The sequence below is a fragment of the Zophobas morio genome, unplaced genomic scaffold, assembly GCF_036711695.1.
Source record: "Zophobas morio isolate AGI-343-1 ecotype UQ-CSIRO unplaced genomic scaffold, CSIRO_AGI_Zmor_V1 ptg000028l, whole genome shotgun sequence".
Lineage (NCBI taxonomy): Eukaryota > Metazoa > Arthropoda > Insecta > Coleoptera > Tenebrionidae > Zophobas > Zophobas morio.
The window spans coordinates 3,412,288-3,431,435 of record NW_026972133.1 but is presented as its reverse complement, the minus strand read 5'-3'; the positions used below and the strand labels follow the sequence as shown (position 1 = coordinate 3,431,435).

At 39.2% G+C, this 19,148-nt stretch overlaps 5 protein-coding genes across 8 annotated transcripts; 2 read left to right on the top strand and 3 right to left on the bottom strand.

The window, feature by feature from the left end:
* Positions 1–1,151: 1,151 nt before the first annotated feature.
* Positions 1,152–3,140, bottom strand: LOC135137016 (Golgi apparatus protein 1-like). The gene is made up of 3 exons (XM_064066550.1): positions 1,803–3,140; positions 1,642–1,742; positions 1,152–1,593 (listed from the first exon to the last, which is right to left on the bottom strand). Exons 1-3 carry the CDS (start codon positions 2,656–2,658, stop codon positions 1,426–1,428), a joined length of 1,125 nt encoding a protein of 374 aa, XP_063922620.1. The 5' UTR covers positions 2,659–3,140; the 3' UTR covers positions 1,152–1,425.
* Positions 3,141–7,265: 4,125 nt separating this feature from the next.
* On the bottom strand, positions 7,266–11,095 carry Glg1 (Golgi complex-localized glycoprotein 1). Its single transcript, XM_064066453.1, has 4 exons — positions 9,800–11,095; positions 7,916–9,719; positions 7,755–7,855; positions 7,266–7,707 (listed from the first exon to the last, which is right to left on the bottom strand). The coding sequence occupies exons 1-4, from the start codon at positions 10,943–10,945 to the stop codon at positions 7,540–7,542; spliced, it is 3,219 nt and encodes a 1,072-aa protein (XP_063922523.1). The 5' UTR covers positions 10,946–11,095; the 3' UTR covers positions 7,266–7,539.
* Positions 11,096–11,146: 51 nt separating this feature from the next.
* On the top strand, positions 11,147–12,571 carry LOC135136959 (activating signal cointegrator 1 complex subunit 1-like). Its single transcript, XM_064066463.1, has 3 exons — positions 11,147–11,494; positions 11,543–11,633; positions 11,686–12,571. Exons 1-3 carry the CDS (start codon positions 11,311–11,313, stop codon positions 12,524–12,526), a joined length of 1,116 nt encoding a protein of 371 aa, XP_063922533.1. The 5' UTR covers positions 11,147–11,310; the 3' UTR covers positions 12,527–12,571.
* LOC135136960 (zinc finger protein 239-like) lies at positions 12,516–14,037 on the bottom strand. The gene is made up of 5 exons (XM_064066464.1): positions 13,678–14,037; positions 13,381–13,630; positions 13,128–13,332; positions 12,816–13,082; positions 12,516–12,766 (listed from the first exon to the last, which is right to left on the bottom strand). The coding sequence occupies exons 1-5, from the start codon at positions 13,804–13,806 to the stop codon at positions 12,541–12,543; spliced, it is 1,077 nt and encodes a 358-aa protein (XP_063922534.1). The 5' UTR covers positions 13,807–14,037; the 3' UTR covers positions 12,516–12,540.
* A 114-nt stretch (positions 14,038–14,151) lies between these two features.
* LOC135136956 (TBC1 domain family member 25) lies at positions 14,152–19,072 on the top strand. 4 transcript variants are annotated; one of them, XM_064066455.1, is made up of 8 exons: positions 14,152–14,266; positions 14,645–14,718; positions 14,767–14,972; positions 15,018–15,392; positions 15,442–15,711; positions 16,536–16,773; positions 16,819–17,913; positions 17,995–19,072. In XM_064066455.1, the coding sequence occupies exons 2-8, from the start codon at positions 14,668–14,670 to the stop codon at positions 18,580–18,582; spliced, it is 2,823 nt and encodes a 940-aa protein (XP_063922525.1). In that variant the 5' UTR covers positions 14,152–14,266; positions 14,645–14,667; the 3' UTR covers positions 18,583–19,072. The 4 variants fall into 4 exon arrangements, with proteins under 4 accessions (XP_063922525.1, XP_063922526.1, XP_063922527.1 ...); XM_064066456.1 differs by lacking the exon at positions 14,152–14,266 and having other exon boundaries at positions 14,459–14,718; positions 17,995–18,536; positions 18,809–19,072; XM_064066457.1 differs by lacking the exon at positions 14,152–14,266 and having other exon boundaries at positions 14,460–14,718; positions 16,819–17,506; positions 17,561–17,913.
* The last annotated feature ends 76 nt before the right edge of the window (positions 19,073–19,148 follow it).

Below are 19,148 nucleotides of genomic sequence, written 5' to 3'. Positions count from 1 at the left end.
CAATTCTTCGTTTTTTTCAAGTCTTTTATTTTTTTCAAAGCTTTTTTTGTTTTGTAATTTTTCGTTTATTTGATTTTTCATTTCCGCGATTTCCCAATTTTTTGATTTTTAAGTTCCTCATTTCTATTTTCGCGATTTTTTAAAGTTTTCAATTCACACTTTTGCTTTTTTTTATTTTTGATTTTTCAATTTTACAGTTTCGCAGTTTTTCAATTTTTTTTTTATTCGAAAAATTGAAAAATCGAAAAAACTTGTAAATTGCAAATCGAAAGACTAAACAAACGAAAAATGTTAGTTTCAAAAAAAAAAAACTAAAAATCGAAAAAAATTAATGAAACGATAACCTGCAAAGAAAAAACGATTCGAATCGTAAAATGATGGAATCGTCAAAATTGCAAAATCAAGAAGTTTAAAAATTCAAAATGGAAAAAGTAAAAAATCGAATAAATGAAAAGGCTTTCAAATCAGTAGTTGTAAAATGGAAAATTTCCAAAAGCTTAAAATTGAAAAAGTGAGGAATTTAAAAATATTAAATATTGCAATTGAAAACTAGAAAAACTGGATATCAAAAACTGAAGAAACGAAAAATTGAAAAATCCAGAAACTGAAAAGTGTCAAAGTGGAAAACCGAAAAAGTGCCAATCGAAGAATAAACAAAATCAAAAATTGCAAATCGAAAAATTGAAATATCCAAAAGTTGGAAATTCGAAAAACTGAAACATTTAACAATCAAAAGTAGAAGAGTTACATATCGTAAATTGAAGAAACAAAAAAAATTCAAGTTGAAAAAACAAAAATTTAAAAAATTGGGACCTTGAAAAATCGAAAAATTTTGAAAACAAATTTAAAAAACTGAAATTGTAAAAACGAAGAGTTATAAAATCGGGACAGTGAAAAATTTCAAAATGTAGACAATAAAAAACCGAAACGGAAAACTGCAAATCGAAAATTTGAAGAAATGAAAAACTAAAGAATCTAAAAATTGAAAATTTCAAAATTTGGAAAATTGAAAAACTGAAAACTTAATTTTGAGAACTCGAAAAACTGAAGAAACAAAAAAATTAAAAACTGAAGGATTGAAAAATTCACGCCGCCCGACTATAGTTAGTACGAGTCACCGTGCAACCAAAGCGGCAAAACCACACACCCTCTCCAAAATTTCTTACACTTTATTATTAAAACCTTTTTATGTATAAACAATTTAGAAAGCACTAGATGACATAGTGTATCTCTCTTATCCTAGCTAACTAAAATGGCAAATGACTCCACAATATGTACAATTCTCGTGACACTCAAATTTATAAATTTAAACAATATAATACATTTTGGCCTTGCAAAGACAATAAAATCTGTATTCATCTTTGAAAATATTTTATCACAAGTCAATTTGTTACAACCTAACTTAGCCTAAACCCTCCTCGACGATCATTTATTTTTAAGAGTCATCTGTCTCCTGAAGGCCCGTCCGAACAGTATCCCCACCACGAAAATCGACCCGAACATCATCAAAAACATCAGAAAGAAGTAGTGTTTGGCGGGCGACGCCACCACTTGGTGGTAGAGCTCGTGGAAGTCGCCGGGTGGGGGCGCCACCTACGAAAAAAAAATTAAACCCGACTAGCGACACCCGCGCCGACTTACCAGAGCCGCGTTCTCGTACATCCTCAGTCTTTTGGTTAGCATTTCGCCGCACTCGGGCGACAGCTGGTGGTTGTCCATGGAGATTCTCAGACACTTTATATCTGAAAGAAACGATTATTGTATTAATTTTAAATCCGACGCTATTTTGTGGGTTAACTTACGTCTGCCGTTCCCTTGCGGCACGTCTTTACAAAACTTGAGTAAATCCAAAGCGCACACTTGCTGCAGCAACGGATCGACGTGAATATCCGCCTGAGATTCTTCAATCATATTCGCGACTTCGACTTTACACACTGGTGTCATTATTCGATTTTCGAGGAGAGCGTTCTTCAAACACTCTTCGGTCTTGCCTGAGTCTTCGTCGCTCAGTTTACAAATCGTCTCCAGCTCGTTTTTACAAACGACTCGTATCAGAGGGTTTAAACTGACGTCTAAAGCCTGTTCTCTTAACATAGACACCATTTCGTTCTCGCACTTGTGCGAAAGTACCCCTTTTTTAAACGAACCCTTGAGACACTTGAACACCGCTTCGTTCAAGTCCTTCCCATGATTAGTATTGATGACGTTCGAACAAAACTTGTTTATATCCATCTTACAATTTTCTTGTAGCGATGGATTCAGTTGGTAATTCGAGTTTTGTTCGATCATCCTGTGTATAACTATCGATCTACACTTTTTGCTGAAGCCTTTCTGGTCTTTGTTAACCTTCAAACAATCCAGGATCGTTTCCCTATCGTGGTGTGCGCAGAACTGCTCGATTGCGTCTGCGCACATCGTAATCAACGCGTAATCGATGGAATTGTCGTAGACTTCTTGTCGCTTAACCTTGAAGACTTTTTGTTCGCAGAGTGGCGACAATTTGTCGCGCACGGTTTGCAGACACTCGAGAACTTGCGCATTGCCTTGCTCCACGTGTGGACAATACTTGGTGATGTCGGGTAAACAAACACGTTTCAACGTGGGGTCAAAATCTATATTTTCTCGTTTTAGAGATAAGAGACCCAGAGTAATCTGCATTTTCTTGGAAATTTGAATACTCAAGCACTTTATTTTTATTTATCGACGGCGATTGTGTTAGACGAAATTTAGATATAGGCGAGTGTGTTTCGTACTTGAGTAAAAGCGATCGATGTGACTAAACAATCAATCATATCTCGTCAGAGGTGATGTTATTTGTGGGAACAAGAGTTCCAATGTTAACAGTGGCCTTAAACAAATATCTGAACTTTTTGAACATTTAATTATGAGAAATTTACTGTAGATACGGCAATTTGTTCCGTCACTTCTACAGGAAAACTCGGAAACGGTGACGTTAAATTCACATTGCCTTTCAATGCATCACTGTAAACAGAACTGTCAACGTGGCGATTGTATCGGTTCATCTAATCTGTTGAGTACAAACGATTTTATTTTAAATCTTATAGATTCTTTTATAAGTTTTAAAGTAAAGTTACGACGATTAAGTTATGTTTTTTTGATTTAAAATCATTGTACAGTCATATATGTTATTTAGTAATATATTCTTACGATTAAGATTTTATTAATATATTATAAATGTATATTTATCCATTATTTGTGTATTGTGTGAATTTTATTTTCAAATAAGCAATATTTTATATGCCTCCTCACATTTATTTCACACTTTTTTTCTAGTTAACGGACCTTTGTTAGGTTAGGTTTCATCGGACCAAGGTGATTAACCGGGTTTGGTTTTTATAGAGAAGCAATAGTACAATGTGGGGCGAAGCGTGGAGTATTTAGCTAATTAACATTATTTTTTACAAAATAATCTAATTTTGTTGTTGTAGAGAATTATAATTACTGCTTATGTTGATATATAGTATACTTGTACATTAAACACTTGTACAAAATGAGTGTTTTCATATATTTGTCATGTGAATACATATGCCTTGATTTGTAAATAAAAGCCTGTCATTTATACCCAAAGGATGATTTTTTTAATCATGTATTTGTAGTGCCGCCTCGTCGAAATCGTTAAATTGGTGACATCATCTCAAAAAAACTCACTTGAAACAATGCGTAGCATGCTGCTTTACATTTACTTTCATATTTTTATTTTAAGTTATAAAAGTAATCATAAAAACGACAAGTCAAAATCATCAATTTTTCGTTTCCACAACTTTATTTCGCTTCCTCAATTTTTCAAGTTCTTGTTTTTTTTTTTTATTTTAATTTTCTCCAGGTTACACCGCAGTTTTTTGTTGCTTCATTTCCCTTCTTTTTTAATGTTTCTTTTGATTTTATTACTTTTCTTTTACTGAAATTTTCAATCTTCGTTTCTTCGATTCCTCCAAGTTTTGGATTTCTGAATTATATGATTTCTTTAATTTTCAGTATTTTTAATTTTTCGATTTTTCAATTTTTTTCATCATTTTTTGTTTTTCAACATTAATTTTTTCGATTTCTCGAGGTCCAAATTTTTCAATTTTTCGATTTTCACTTTTTCGTTTCTTCAATTTTTTAAGTTCATTTTTATTTTTCATGTTCTCATTTTTTCAGTTCCTTTATTTTTTCAAGTTTCTTTCGTTTTGTAATCTTCATTTATTTAATCAATTTTTGGATTCCTGAATTTTCTGATTTTTTTAATTTTCAATATTTCGATTTTACAATATTTTTCTCAATTTTTAATCTTTCGATTTTTCTGTTTTGTGTTCCCTTTTTTTCATAATATTCTGTTTTTCAATTTTAATGTTGTTAATTTTTGATTTTCGTTTTTTCATTTTTAGATTTTTCACTTTTGCGTTAACTTAATTTCTTCATTTTTATTTTTCATTTGCATTTTCTGGATTTTATATCACAATTTTTCATTTTTCCAATTCCCTTATTTTTTCCACGTTTCTTTCGATTTTATTGTATGTATTAAATTTTTATATTTTTCAATTTTTGGATTTCTGAATTATATCTGATTTTCCGATTTTTTTAATTTTCAATATTTCAGTTTTACAATATTATGTTTTTTCGATCTTTAAGTTTCTCAATTTTTAACCTTTCGATTTTTCTTTTTTTTTTTTCATAATTGTTTGTTTTTTCAACTTTAATTTTTTCAGTTTCTGGACTTCCAAATTTTTCAATTGTTCGTTCTTTTAATTCTTCGATTTTCACTGTTTCATTTTTCGATTTTCTAAATTTTAAATTTTTCAACTTTGCAATTTCTGAATCTGTTAATTATCCGATTTTCTTATGTCTTTAATTTCAATATGTAATTCAATTTTAGAATATTTCGTTTTTTTAGTTCTATAAGATTTTTCAATTTTTCAAGTTTTTTATTTTTCATTTTCTATATTTTGTATGACAATCTTTCGTTTTTTCAAATCTTTTATTTTTTCAATGTTCCTTTCGTTACGTAATTTTTCGTTAATTTGGTATCTCAAATCTTCAAACTTTGATTTTTCAATTCCGCGATTTCCCAATTTTTAGATTTTTCAAGTTTGCAATTTTTGGATTTCTCACTTATTCGATTCTTCGATTTCTTTAGTTTTCAATATTTCGATTTTTCAATTTTTTTCATCATTTTTTATTTTTCAACTTTAATTTGGTCAGTTTCTCGAGATCCAAATTTGTCAATTTTTTCTTTCAATTTTTCGATTTTCAATTTTGCAATTTTTCGGTATTACATTTTTCATTTTTAAATTTTCACTTTTCCGTTTCCTCAATTTTTCAAGTTCTTCATTTTTATTTTTCATTTGCTCAATTTTTTCAATGTTTCTTGGTTTTGTAATTTTTTGTTTATTTGGTTTTTCAAATTTTCCATGTTTGTTTTTTCAGTTTTGCAATTTTTGGATTTCTGAATTATAATAAATAAATAAATAATAAATAGAATTTATTTTCCCACTTCCAAATTTTCGATATTACATTTTTCATTTTTAGATTTTTCCCTTTTTCATTTCCTCAATTTCTTCATTTTTATTTTTCATTTACATTTTCTGGATTTTATGTCACAATTTTTCGTTTTTCCAATTCCCTTATTTTTTCAAAGTTTCTTTCGATTTTATTATTTTTCGTTTAATCAATTTTTCAAATTTTCCATCTTTGTTTTTTCAATTCTTACATTTTCCAATTATTAAATTTGTCAAATTTACAATTTTTGGATTTCTGAATTATCTGCTTTTCCGATTTTTTTAATTTTCAATATTTCAGTTTTACAATATTACGTTTTTTCAACTTTAATTTTTTCAATTTCTCAACTTCCAAATTTTTCAGTTTTTCGTTCTTTTAATTCTTCGATTTTCAATTTTTCATTTTTCGAGTTTCTATTTTTTAAATTTCGCAATTTTTGAATTTCTTAACTATCCGATTTTCTGATTTCTTTAATTTTCAATATATGTAATTCAATTTTAGAATATCTCGTTTTTTCGATCTTTAAGTTTCTCAATTTTTATTCTTCCGATTTTTCAATTTGTCGTTTCTTCAATTTTTCAAGTTCTTCATTTTTATTTTCTCAATTTTTTCATTTTCATTTTCTATATATTATATGACAATTTTTCGTTTTTTTCAATTCTTTTATTTTTTCCAAGCTTCTTTTGTTTTGTAATTTTTCGTTTGATTTTTCATTTCCGCGATTTCCCAATTACTCGATTCTTCGATTTCTTTAGTTTTCAATATTTCAGTTTTACAATATTTCGTTTTTCTCATTTCGTACTTTTTGGATTTATAGGTTTTTCAACTTCCGATTTTTGAATTTTTCGTTTCTTCATTTCCATTTTCAAGATTTTTTAAAGTTTTCAATTAATACTTTTGCTTTTTTTCATTTTTGATTTTTCAATTTTACAGTTTCGCAGTTTTTCAATTTTTTTTTATTCGAAAAGTTGAAAAATCGAAAAAACTTTTAAATTGCAAATCGAAACACTAAAGAAACGATTCGAATCGTAAAATTATGGAATCGTCAAAATTGTAAAATCGAGAAGTTTAAAAATCCAAAATGGAAAAACTAAAAAATCGAATAAATGAAAAAGCTTTCAAATCCAGTAATTGTAAAATGGAAAAATTCCAAAAGCTTAAAATTGAAAAAGTGAGGAATTTAAAAATATTAAATATTGAAAATGAAAACTAGAAAAACTGGATATCAAAAACTGAAGAAACGAAAAACTGAAAAATCCAGAAACTGAAAAGTCTCAAAGTGGAAAACCGAAAAACTGCCAATCGAAGAATAAACAAAATCAAAAATTGCAAATCGAAAAATTGAAAGATCCAAAAGTTGGAAATTCGAAAAACTGAAACATTGAACAATCAAAAGTAGAAGAGTTACATATCGTAAATTGAAGAAACAAAAAAAAATTGAAAAACCGAAAAAATTCAAGTTGAAAAAACAAAAATTTTAAAAATTGGGACCTTGAGAAATCGAAAAATTTTGAAAACAAATTTAAAAAAGTGAAATTGTAAAAACGAAGAGTTATAACATCGGGAGTGAAAAATTTAAAAATATAGACAATAAAAAACCGAAACGGAAAATTGCAAATCGAAAATTTGAAGAAATGAAAAATTAAAGAATCGGAAAATTGAAAATTTCATAATTTGGAAAATTGAAAAATTCACGTCGTCAAATTCCACCGCCCATGTTGTAGTACGACTCACCGTGCATCCAAGCGGCAAAACCACACACCCTCTCCAAAATTTCTTACACTTTATTATTAAAACCTTTTTATGTATAAACAATTTAGAAAGCACTAGATGACATAGTGTATCTCTCTTATCCTAGCTAACTAAAATGGCAAATGACTCCACAATATGTACAATTCTCGTGACACTCAAATTTATAAATTTAAACAATATAATACATTTTGGCCTTGCAAAGACAATAAAATCTGTATTCATCTTTGAAAATATTTTATCACAAGTCAATTTGTTACAACCTAACTTAGCCTAAACCCTCCTCGACGATCATTTATTTTTAAGAGTCATCTGTCTCCTGAAGGCCCGTCCGAACAGTATCCCCACCACGAAAATCGACCCGAACATCATCAAAAACATCAGAAAGAAGTAGTGTTTGGCGGGCGACGCCACCACTTGGTGGTAGAGCTCGTGGAAGTCGCCGGGTGGAGGCGCCACCTACGAAAAAAAATTAAACCCGACTAGCGACACCCGCGCCGACTTACCAGAGCCGCGTTCTCGTACATCCTCAGTCTTTTGGTTAGCATTTCGCCGCACTCGGGCGACAGTTGGTGGTTGTCCATGGAGATTCTCAGACACTTTATATCTGAAAGAAACGATTATTGTATTAATCGAAAATCCGACGCTATTTTGTGGGTTAACTTACGTCTGCCGTTCCCTTGAGGCACGTCTTTACAAAACTTGAGTAAATCCAAAGCGCACACTTGCTGCAGCAACGGATCGACGTGAATATCCGCCTGAGATTCCTCAATCATATTCGCGACTTCGACTTTACACACTGGCGTCATTATTCGATTTTCGAGGAGAGCGTTCTTCAAACACTCTTCGGTCTTGCCTGAGTCTTCGTCGCTCAGTTTACAAATCGTCTCCAGCTCGTTTTTACAAACGACTCGTATCAGAGGGTTTAAACTGACGTCCAACGCCTGTTCTCTTAACATTGACACCATTTCGTTCTCGCACTTGTGCGAAAGTACCCCTTTTTTAAACGAACCCTTGAGACACTTGAACACCGCTTCGTTCAAGTCCTTCCCGTGATTAGTATTGATGACGTTCGAACAAAACTTGTTTATATCCATCTTACAATTTTCTTGTAACGATGGATTCAGTTGATAATTCGAGTTTTGCTCGATCATCCTGTGTATAACTATGGACCTACACTTTTTGCTGAAACCTTTCTGGTCTTTGTTAACCTTCAAACAATCCAGGATCGTTTCCCTATCGTGGTGTGCGCAGAACTGCTCGATTGCGTCTGCGCACATCGTAATCAACGCGTAATCGATGGAATTGTCGTAGACTTCTTGTCGCTTAACCTTGAAGACTTCTTGTTCGCAGAGTGGCGACAATTTGTCGCGCACGGTTTGCAGACACTCGAGAACTTGCGCATTGCCTTGCTCCACGTGTGGACAATACTTGGTGATGTCGGGTGAACAAACACGTTTCAACGTGGGGTCAAAATCTATATTTTCTCTTTGTTGTAAGAGCTGCGCTTTCAGTTGTTGTCGACACTCTTTCGATATAGCGCTCTTCATCCCGCTCACCGTATCATTAGTGACTTTCTCGCTCAAACAAGTCACGACTTCGCTCTTAGTCTTCGCTTTTTTGCAAAACCGCATGGCGAAGCTTTTGCACGTCATTTTAAACTTATACGTGAACCTGTAGTCTTTGATTGAGATGATCTGGAAGTGCTCTATACTGACCCGGCACGCTTGATTAGCTTTAACCACTGGGTCGTTCTTGTGACTTATCAAACACTCCATGATGTCTCCTTCGTCGTTCTTTAATTCGGCGCTGCATAGCGTCTCCATTTCTTTTCTACAGTTCTGCATAATGTAGGGGTTAAGCTCCGCGTGCTGCGCTTCAGCTTCAGTGAATAGTTCCACCGCTTTTCTGCAGTCCTCCTTGAGTTGTTCTAGCTGCTTCTGCAGACAAAACATTTCTTCGCCACGCTTGGTCTTGTCGAAGCAGAAGAGGGCTAAATCGTCTAGACACACCTCCTCGATTTCTGGTTGTAAGTCTACACTGATGGCGCGCTGCCGCATCACTCTTTGTATCTGCTGGAGACACGCAGGCTTGATTTTCAACGACTCGTCTTCTTGGTAGGCGTGGCGGTACAAACACGGGAGGATTTGCGGGTCGTTCGAAGGTTGCGTCTCCTCCCAGTTGGAACTGGCGCGACAGTGCTTAATAGCGTCGTCGCGGCACGACCTATACAACTTCGGGTCAAGCTTGAAGTCGCGCCCTATGAAGTACTGGATTTGGATTAGGGCGTCTTCGCATTCCTCAGTCATGTGATCGGCGCCGATGTTATCCATCAAACACGACATGACGCGAGCGTCGCCCCCTTTCACGTCCCGACACACCGACTTGACCACCGGGTAACACGCTTGGTGGAGCACCGGGTCGACGCGCCAGTCCTCCCCAGCGTCGGTTTCCTTGATCAGAGTCTCCAGCTACCAACACAGTTTTAGTAGGTTGCGAAAGTGGCGCAGTCGGGTGGATTAAATTTTACAAAACGAGTGACAATACTTACCGCTCTTAAGCAAGTATCCCTGAGTCGCTTATTCACGTTTTTGAACCTGGCGTGGTCCATCAGGCAATGGATGGTTTTTCCACCGGTCTCGAACCCGGCACAATACGTCCGGATTTCCTCGCTGCACCCATCGACGATTTCCGGCGACAAACTAAAATCCTCCATCAACATCCTCCTGTGCTCTACCAACTCGGCTTCACAACCTGGCTCGATTTTCGTCCCGTTTTTAGACATGTTTTCTAAACACAGGAGAACTTGGGCCAACCGGATGATCTTATCGCTTGACGTTTGTTTCTTGCAGTGCGTCTTTTTTATATCATCGCGGCACGCTTTCATCAAACCTTTACTGATTCTGTAGTCTTGTGAAATCAACTTCTGTCTTTTTAGCAGTTGTTTGTGGCACTCGGTGGTGATCCGCTCCTGCGGCTGCTCCATCAAACAAGTGAAAACTCGGCCGCTACCGGCCGGGAACTGCTGACAGTACCGTCTGTGGTCCTCCACGCACGCCATATACAGCTGTCTGTCAGTCTTGATATTTTCGGCTTGCAGCTCCGACAATTTAAACACCTCTCTCCTGCAGTCATCCTGTACGTTTAAAATGTTGTTTTGCAGGCACTTGATGGTCTCGAATTGGTTCCACGACGACGGGTCTATCCTCCCACAGTGCAACTGGTCGATGTCCAACTTACAATGATCCAAAAAGCTCGAAATCCAGCGGAAATCCTGAAACGCGACGTTCACCAGCCGCCCGATCACGCTATTACACGTACTATCGTCAATCCGGTCCTTGCTATTCACTACACATTTGAGATATTCGCCCTCGCTCGAAGAATCACAGTTCAAATCCCCCAGTAACGTGCTAGGGCAATAACGGTTCAAAAAATCCCGCACTTTGCTGTTACTAATCAGGCTGCTGGTGTGATTCCAGATCACATGCTGGCACTCTAGCTTCAACCCAGTGAGTCTGGTCGGGTTCAGCGACTGCAGGCACTCGAGGATTAGGATGTCGTCGTTTTCGCTCAAGTTGTTACAAATGACTTTGACTTCCGCGCACGCGGGGTCGTCGATGATGGTTCGCGAGGGGGCTGCTGAGGCCAGGACCGCAGTTAATAACCCCACAAAACACAGGCGGCGCAATGCGGACATTTCATTCGTGGTGGACTGGAAAGTGCGGGACACGCCTCACTGCCGCGGTGCTGATAGTGATAGTGGTAATAAACAAATATTTGATGTTTACTTTCGTTTGTACCGGGTTTCTAAATAAAAAATAAAACGAACCCTCAAGGTGGACGTCAGTTTGACAGGTATCAAAACAGCAGGGCGGGCATCGACGGGTGAAAAACCCCAGAAAAGTGAGGTTATTTCCGTGAAAACTTTTACAACAACGAGTATTTTAAATCACAAACAGCGTGTACGTATTTAGTAGTAATAAATACAGCAAAAGAGGGTGACAAATAATCGGACAAACTACTCCGTTTGTACAAGTTCAGACATAACCTCAGTGTTTCACGATGGGTGACGGCGACGCCTTTCCACCTTTTTTCTTCTCGAAAGCCCCCTTACCCGAAAAGGTGAACCTAATCAACTTAAAAGACGGCAGAGATAAGCTCTACTGGATGCTTTCAGTCGACAACAAGTCGCGACTTAGCGAGCAAACAACGGGGGCTGTGTTGGCCCCGTACGACGACAACGACGGTAAGTCTCGCTTGCCGTTACTATTTCAACTAACATTATCTATAATAGCGGAAATGCTCGACTGCGGCGACTTGGAGGACAATTACGAAATCAACCCCACAAAATCTGGCAAGTTTATCACCACTTTCTACGTCCCGTCGTACGTATGCAAGTCACCTTCGCCCCAATTTTCACCCACGGTCTTCTTTCAGGTCGTTGCATTCCGTCATTGTGGGGGCCCGCGGCTCCAAACTACGCGAGTTACAAAACACCACAAATACTCTGATTAAAGTTCCAAGACCCAATGAAGAGCCCATTGTCAAGATAACGGGGCACAGTGAGCGCAGCGTGGCTTCCGCGAGGACTCAGATCGCCCTCTTGGTGCTCGCCCGACGGGAGCGACTATCCATAACCCATTTTGTGTCAATTCAAATTTACTCAGACAATATTAAACGCAACTTTTTGAACTTCAAAGATTCAATCCTCAACGGTCCGTCAACAAGGGGCATTGACGAAACTATTTTCCAAAAAGTGGAAAAGTTTCACTTAACTATAGTCACTCTAGCGTTACTAGATGAGAAAGAAATTGAAGACACCAAACAACTATTAAATAGGTGCCAAAGCACCGTTCAGAAACTCTTTCTGGGTAAAAAACCCAAAATCGTTGTAAAAGGGGTGGAAATCATGAACGACGATCCCTCAGAAGTGGATGTTTTATATGGGAAAGTCTCGCTAGACAGTCGCGAGGACGTGGAAAGTCTCCAAGAAGCGGCTGACGAGATCTTAGAAGCGTTTTATCGCAACGGTTTAGTGAAACGGCAGTTTGACAGCGTCAAGCTTCACGTGACTTTAATGAATTCGTTGTTCCGGAAAAGCGACGATTTTCAGAGGGAGCCTGGAGCGAAACGGGAGTCATTTGATGCCACTTATATCCTTGACAAATACAAGGACTACTATTTTGGGAAAACTAGTCTTGAAAAAATACACTTGTCAGTCAGATTTACTACAACTCAGAGTGGATATTACCAATCAGCTGCTACCATTACTCTTTAATTTTTTATTTTTGTTTATTTTATTAACAACTGGTGCTGTTTCAAATGCCTCTGGTAATTATTTTTCCTGTTGAAACCTTTCCCGCAGGTTGTACAACAAAACGGAAAATTCCCCGTGTGTATCACCAAATGTATTTCCAAATCTTTGTCTGTGCGAAACTGGCGATAACATTCGCCACATTGGTATCTGAGCAAGCTGTGTTCCAATTTGTGTCGGTTTAAGCCGCTTTTAGAGCTATAACTAATAAGTAAGATTGAGTTTTAATCAAGTCACAACAAGTAGTACTAACTTTTTGCCGCAATAATTACACATTTCGGTTTTTAATTTCTCTTCTTTCACTCCAGAGTGTCTGACTTCATGCTGCCCCAATTCCGACTTAGTTTTAAAGCGCGAACCGCAAACTGAACACAAAAATGGCGCTTCTCCTGTGTGTTTTCTCAAGTGGAAGTGGAGAGAAGCCCTTGCAGCGAACCTCCGGTCACAAATTGGACAACTAAGCAAGTTTTCTTTAGTGTGGATTTTTAGATGAGTCTGGAAGGAGTCGTGGACGTGAAAACTACAACCGTTTGATTAGTAGTAGAAAAATGGTTTACTAACCTACCCTTTTTCACAGTATGGGCAAAGGTACTGTTTGACCAGTGAATGGGTCCTCATGTGTTTTACCACCGCGCTTTTTGATTTATAAGTTCTCGCGCACGTGTGGCACTTAAATAAAGCACTGTTTGTGTGTCTGGATTGGTGGATTTTTAAGTCCTGTCGCGTGGTGAAAGTCTTAGGGCACGTGTCACACTTATGGGCTTTCATTTCTTCAAAAAGTTTGATTTTTCAACAAAATAAATAAAACAAATACTTACTCCGGTGTCTTTCCAAATGTATCTGCAATGACGTGTTTCTGGTGAATGTTTTGTTACACAAGTTACACAAAAATTGTGACTGGGTTCCAACTGAGTCACAAGCGTCTTCACTTAGTTGGGAGCAAGTGGTTAACAGTTCCCTTAGAAATTTGTCCACTGATTCACACTTTTCTTTGAAAGTGAAGCAATTTTGGAGTTTTTGGCTACAAAGCACGCACATGTGTTGCATTAAACCATCTTCGGTAGAAATCTGAAACGATTAGAACTGTCGGGGGGCTTAAAACGCTGCGAACTTACCGAAATCGTGGTGCACTGAGACAGCATCGTCGGGATATTTTCGTCCCCATACAAGTATATTTTGGAGTCGCTGAGTTCGTTTAAACATAGACGACAGTGGTTGGAGTAGTCTTCGAGGGATGACTGCATCGTGGGGGTTTTGTGTAACAAATTTGAGGTTATATTTATGAGTAGTTTGAGTGTCAAAAACGAATAAATAATCTACCCAAAAAACCTATTGATAGTGTGATAAAGTTGGCAGTCCTGGTAATATAAATCTGCAACTTTTTTTAACTGCGATAATGTTTTTAAAACTTGAAATTAATTCGCTTTTGTTTGTACTTTATCATTTTTGTTATCGCTTTTTCCACCATTTAAGTTCGTATAATTATTATCATTATTATTATTATTATTAATCGACCGATAGTAAATGCAAGCAATGGTTAATTAACGAGGAATTTCACGCTTTGCGTAATCTCCTGAGTGGGAAGAAAAGAAACTCCGGCTCAGTAATCGTAAATACATTATTGCGTATAAAATTCTCGTTCCACCGCCTCCGACTAACCCACTGAAAATTCGTCTAGAAATTTTCCACGAAAAACTAAATCAGGTATGTTTAGCCTCCACATTCCTAAAAAAGCCTAAAAACCGCAAATCCGTTGCGATAATCCCTTCCTTCGCCAAGTATCATGACCCACAAATCATGAAATATTCATAACCACCGCAACAGCTATTAAAAGAACACTTAAGGAAGCAGATAATTCCGTTATCGCCGCCTTTCCTGCCACCAGTCCGTTCCGAGCCTCGCTCCTCGCACCGCAAGACTCCAAATTCAAACTTCCCTCTCCACCCTTAAGTTGCCACCCCTGTGTTTTGACAATTGATAAAATGTCAGGCATATGTCACCGCTAAATGTCAACCCTTTTATTTATAATGAAACTGTTTACACCGTTTCGTAATTAACTGCTTAATGATGTTCCTGTGAAAGTACGTAAGAACAAAAGCCGAGACATGTCCGGAGTTTTCGGCTACAGCCGAGAGGCTGTCCGTGTCAAAGTCAAGGTAAACCCCGATTTAAATTTATGGCACTTTCAGACCGTCATTTTGCAGAAAATCGAAGGGTCGCAGCCCCCGGAGCTCCGCAAGTTCAGCGTGGACCCGCAAATTACGTCGTTCGAGGTGCTGCAGAGTATTTTAGCGAAAGCGTTCGACTTGAAGGGGGATTTTGCAATATGTTATCGATTGTACGATGTGAACGGGCACGAAACTTACATGCCTCTGCTGTCGGACTGGGACTTGGACGCGGCGTTTTTAAAGTATTACTCGTTGTGTGTAATTTCGTGTCTAAATGGGGTTTTTAGGGCCTACAATATGTCAGTGGGCAGCAGCTCGGAGCCTTGCTTGTGCCTCCGCGTCGACCTCAAGCCCTTCGAGGAGTGCTCCGACGACTGGGAGCTCAAACAGAACCTCCCCATCATCACCCAGATCCGCACTGCCACCTGCCAGGAAGCCAAACCGTCGCCGCGCCTCCACGGGATTTTCAACCAAATGGGCAAAACGCTGAACTTGGTTCAGAGGGCTTTCCTAGGGGACGACAGTTCGGCGCCGCTGCAGCCCCCGCGACCCCCGCTCTCCGACTCGGAATTCCGGACATTCCTCGACCCCGTGGGGCAAATCGTTTACGGAAAAGAACTAAGGAACGTTATTTATTTCGGAGGGATTGATCCGAGCTTGCGGTACGTTCATTACTGAGATTATGTTTACGCTGAGCCGATGTGGTTACAGAAAGGTTGTGTGGAAGCATCTCCTGAATGTTTATCCCGACGGAATGACGGGTCGGGAACGGATGGACTATATAAAGCGCAAGGCGGCGGAGTATGTGACGTTGAGGGAGACGTGGAAGGCGGCGATCGCCCAGGGGCCGGTGGCGGGGGAGTTGGCGTACACCACGGGGATGGTGCGCAAGGACGTGCTGAGGACGGACAGACACCACCCGTTTTATGCAGGCAGCGACGACAACCAGAACATCGCCTCGCTTTTCAACATTCTGACGACGTAAGTAGGCCGGCCAATCAGGGCGAGGGGTTTCGGCGGCGAGTTTGAGTCGGCGAATCAAAGACGTGGGTTTTGCGGGTGACGTGGCAACGTTGCGCGGTTGGACGAATGAAAGACGATTGTTTTCGCGCGAACTTTTAAATGCACCAGACGATTTAAAATAAGTTTGAAAATGTGTTTTTTATTTTCCTTTGATATACAACCACAATTAAAATTACAGTCATACAAAGTGGGTATTAAAAAGACTATATTTAGATATACAATCGCATTTTTGTACTAATTGTCATAAATTAAAAAACAGATTCTTTTTTTATCAACTGCATATAAATTGCATATTTGGCGATATTTACGATGTTTCGCTCTACATAATTCTTGTCCTTATCTGACCTTGAATGCCCCAAAAAAACTTCATTTTAGACATACTTAAGTACAAGATATGGGGGCTTTTGGTATTCCATGGACTAATGAAATGTATGAAAATGATTTTTGTATACAATATTTTGTCAACAAATTCTTTCGTTGTCACAATATTTTCAGTCGTTATCAGAATGCTTTAAATTTTAGTCAGGTTGGCGCCACCGATTTTTCTTATCTAACCTTGCCTATTCACATAAAAGGTATTTAGTTTTATCTGTTAACCAAAATAGCGCATATTTTTATACTCTTGACCTAATGCAAGCTGCAGACAGTTGCGTTACGTAAATAAACAACCTCAATAAAACGTATCGAGGGCAATTGTGGACGCGGTCAGTTGCGCCAATCAAACTTGACGATTTTGGCGGCAAATCCGAAGCACCCAGTAGTATCAGACCGTTTTTCGCTAGATACGCCCTCAACCACCCCAAAGTCAGCTACTGTCAAGGCATGAGTGACCTCGCCTCGCCCCTCCTCGTCACAATGAACGACGAAGCCCACGCTTATATCTGCTTCTGCGCCCTTATGCAACGCCTCAGCACCAACTTCATGATCGACGGCATCGCGATGACCCAAAAATTCACTCACCTAGCCGAAGGTCTCATGTACTACGACCCGGAATTCTACAACTACTTAAAACTCCACCAAGTACGTCCCTGAATTCACTATCAACCATAAAACCGAGTTTTTCAGGCCGACGATTTACTGTTTTGCTACCGCTGGCTTCTGCTCGAGATGAAACGCGAATTCGCCTTCGAGGATTCTTTGCGCATGTTGGAGGTGCTGTGGAGCTCCCTGCCCCCGTACCCCCCCGACAAGGAGCTCAAGCTCTTCGACGTACAATTCCAACCGGTGCAAGCAACGCCACCTATCAGCCCGTTGCTGAAAACTCCGCGCGAGAACGCCTACACCAAAGTGTGCGCGTTGCGCAGACAAAGCTCCTCGATTTCTCTCAGCAACTACACGTCGAAGAAAACCGTCACCGTGAAGCGCCAGAACCACAGCCTCGACGAGACTCTCACCAGATCCAAAAACAACATTTTAGACATTAAGCTGAAACACCAAAGTCTGGATGACGCGGCGCTGTCGCGCCAGCGACTGACGAAGAGCAACGAGACGTCCCCGAAGAATCCCGAAGTGTCGCCGAGGAGCGAGTTGCGGCCGCGCAGCGTCTCGCCGCTCGAGGCCAAGTCAGACTCGTTCATTTTTTGCAACGGAGTCAACAACAATCGAAAGTCGAGTTTGTCGTCAAGTATGACGAATCTGATCAAGAGCACGAAGAAGAGCGGGCACTTCAAGGAGCTGAAGGATCGGATAGCGGCAGCCAAGTTGTTTTCGTCGTTGGAGAGGTTGGATCATTCCATTAAAGAAGAAATCGAGAGTAAGCCGAAAGGGAAAATGGTGAAGAACTTGAACGAATTTTTGAGTTTTGCAGCCGTGAATAAGAATAAGATTTCGGATAAATTGGCGAAGATGGGGGGGAGCGTGGGGGATATGGATAAGCCGAAGATCTTGTTGACGAAGTCGAGCTTCGACGAGTCGGAGAAGTCGCGGCATTATTCGTCCACGTCGAACGACGACACGTTCGATGAGTACAGTCCAGACGACTCGCAGGAGTACTTTCCTCTGACGACGTCAGTAACGAGAGAATTGAGGCTGGAATTGGAGAATTTGGACCGGAAAGTTTTCGGGGATAAGTACATCGAGAGGTTGTCGGAGTCGCCTTCGACGGACTGCAGCAGCGACGTCAAGGCGGAGGAATCCGTGATGCCGAAGACCCCTCAAGAGGTAACCTACTCATTTACTAAAAATTAAATCCGTTCGACTGCGCCACTTTCGCGTCACTCTTTATAATTAAATTTCTCTAAGGTGATCACCGAGAAGCCTCCAGTCGACGCCGAGAAGCGAAAAAGCGACGACATCTTCCTCTGGGAGAACCCTCTCCTCACCAAGAGCCCCAACACCATGCAGACCCCCGACGAGCAAGCCGACATAGAGTACGACAGCGAAATGCCAACCCTCGTCAACGAAGTGTCAGACACTAAGGTCGTCACTCCTATTAAGATCATCAACACCACGTCGAAGCCGCTCAAAGTCGTTCTAGCGAAGAAGGAAGAGCCGAAAGAGGAGGAACCTCCGAGGGTGCCGCTGCCCGTCGAGGCGCCCCCAATGACGAATTCCTGCGAAGAAGTGACCGAAACCAAGTCGTCCTCTTTGCTTCCGCCGCCTCAGGAGTTCGGGGGCGGCAACCCCTTTCTGATGTTCTTATGTATAACTGTGCTGCTGCAGCACAGAAACCATATTATGACTAAGGCGATGGACTATAACGAAATGGCGATGCATTTCGACAAGATGGTGAGGAAACACGACGTCACCAAAGTACTGAATCAGGCAAGGCAGATGCACGCCAGGTACATCAAACAACACACTATAGCTCAACAGAAACAGGACTGTTAGGAAAAATCTCGTTTTATTTATTATGTACGCTGTGATATTTTCAGTTGGTTATTTATTTTCTAATTTTAGGTGGAATGTGCCTAGTACTTATAGGTCTGAGGGTGGACTCTGTTCTCGTTCCTTGTCACGGCGCGACTGTCAACGCGTGATTGACCGTCGCGACGGTGATTTTAGTTTATTTGGGCGATTTTTGGAAGGGATTGTACTCAGTTTCATTTTGTTACAGAGGGAACGAGGTGGATTTGCATTTTTTGTTGCATTTGTAAACGAAATGACTTCCAAAAAAGCCAATTATGTCATTCCCATGTTATATTGAAGCACCAAGTACGACATAGGCGGGATTGGTGCGCCTATGAGTACATCCTACCATAGCATTGTGCACAAGGAGGACGCGTCCTCAGCAATACATAACATACAGAGTTATTTATTGTCAATTGTGGTTTCATTCGATGCGATTAAGTTTCACGATGATAATAAAATTAATTCAGTAGGGATGTGTCTTATTTCTGGAGTGAAGCCGGTCCTGGAGTGTCGCAAGTCGCGGCAACGGTGCACGTGAATGTCAT

Coding starts and splice junctions, on each gene's coding strand:
- LOC135137016 (XM_064066550.1), bottom strand. CDS start 2,658: ATGCAGATTACTCTGGGTCTCTTATCTCTAAAACGAGAAAATATAGAT. Junction 1,743..1,802: donor GCCGCAAGGGAACGGCAGAC/GTAAGTTAACCC, acceptor CGTTTCTTTCAG/ATATAAAGTGTCTGAGAATC. Junction 1,594..1,641: donor TGTACGAGAACGCGGCTCTG/GTAAGTCGGCGC, acceptor TTTTTTTCGTAG/GTGGCGCCCCCACCCGGCGA.
- Glg1 (XM_064066453.1), bottom strand. CDS start 10,945: ATGTCCGCATTGCGCCGCCTGTGTTTTGTGGGGTTATTAACTGCGGTC. Junction 7,856..7,915: donor GCCTCAAGGGAACGGCAGAC/GTAAGTTAACCC, acceptor CGTTTCTTTCAG/ATATAAAGTGTCTGAGAATC. Junction 7,708..7,754: donor TGTACGAGAACGCGGCTCTG/GTAAGTCGGCGC, acceptor TTTTTTTCGTAG/GTGGCGCCTCCACCCGGCGA.
- LOC135136959 (XM_064066463.1), top strand. CDS start 11,311: ATGGGTGACGGCGACGCCTTTCCACCTTTTTTCTTCTCGAAAGCCCCC. Junction 11,495..11,542: donor CCCGTACGACGACAACGACG/GTAAGTCTCGCT, acceptor TATCTATAATAG/CGGAAATGCTCGACTGCGGC. Junction 11,634..11,685: donor ACCACTTTCTACGTCCCGTC/GTACGTATGCAA, acceptor GTCTTCTTTCAG/GTCGTTGCATTCCGTCATTG.
- LOC135136960 (XM_064066464.1), bottom strand. CDS start 13,806: ATGCAGTCATCCCTCGAAGACTACTCCAACCACTGTCGTCTATGTTTA. Junction 13,631..13,677: donor CTCAGTGCACCACGATTTCG/GTAAGTTCGCAG, acceptor TAATCGTTTCAG/ATTTCTACCGAAGATGGTTT. Junction 13,333..13,380: donor ACATTTGGAAAGACACCGGA/GTAAGTATTTGT, acceptor AACTTTTTGAAG/AAATGAAAGCCCATAAGTGT.
- LOC135136956 (XM_064066455.1), top strand. CDS start 14,668: ATGTCCGGAGTTTTCGGCTACAGCCGAGAGGCTGTCCGTGTCAAAGTC. Junction 14,973..15,017: donor TTGGACGCGGCGTTTTTAAA/GTATTACTCGTT, acceptor TGGGGTTTTTAG/GGCCTACAATATGTCAGTGG. Junction 15,393..15,441: donor GGGATTGATCCGAGCTTGCG/GTACGTTCATTA, acceptor ATGTGGTTACAG/AAAGGTTGTGTGGAAGCATC.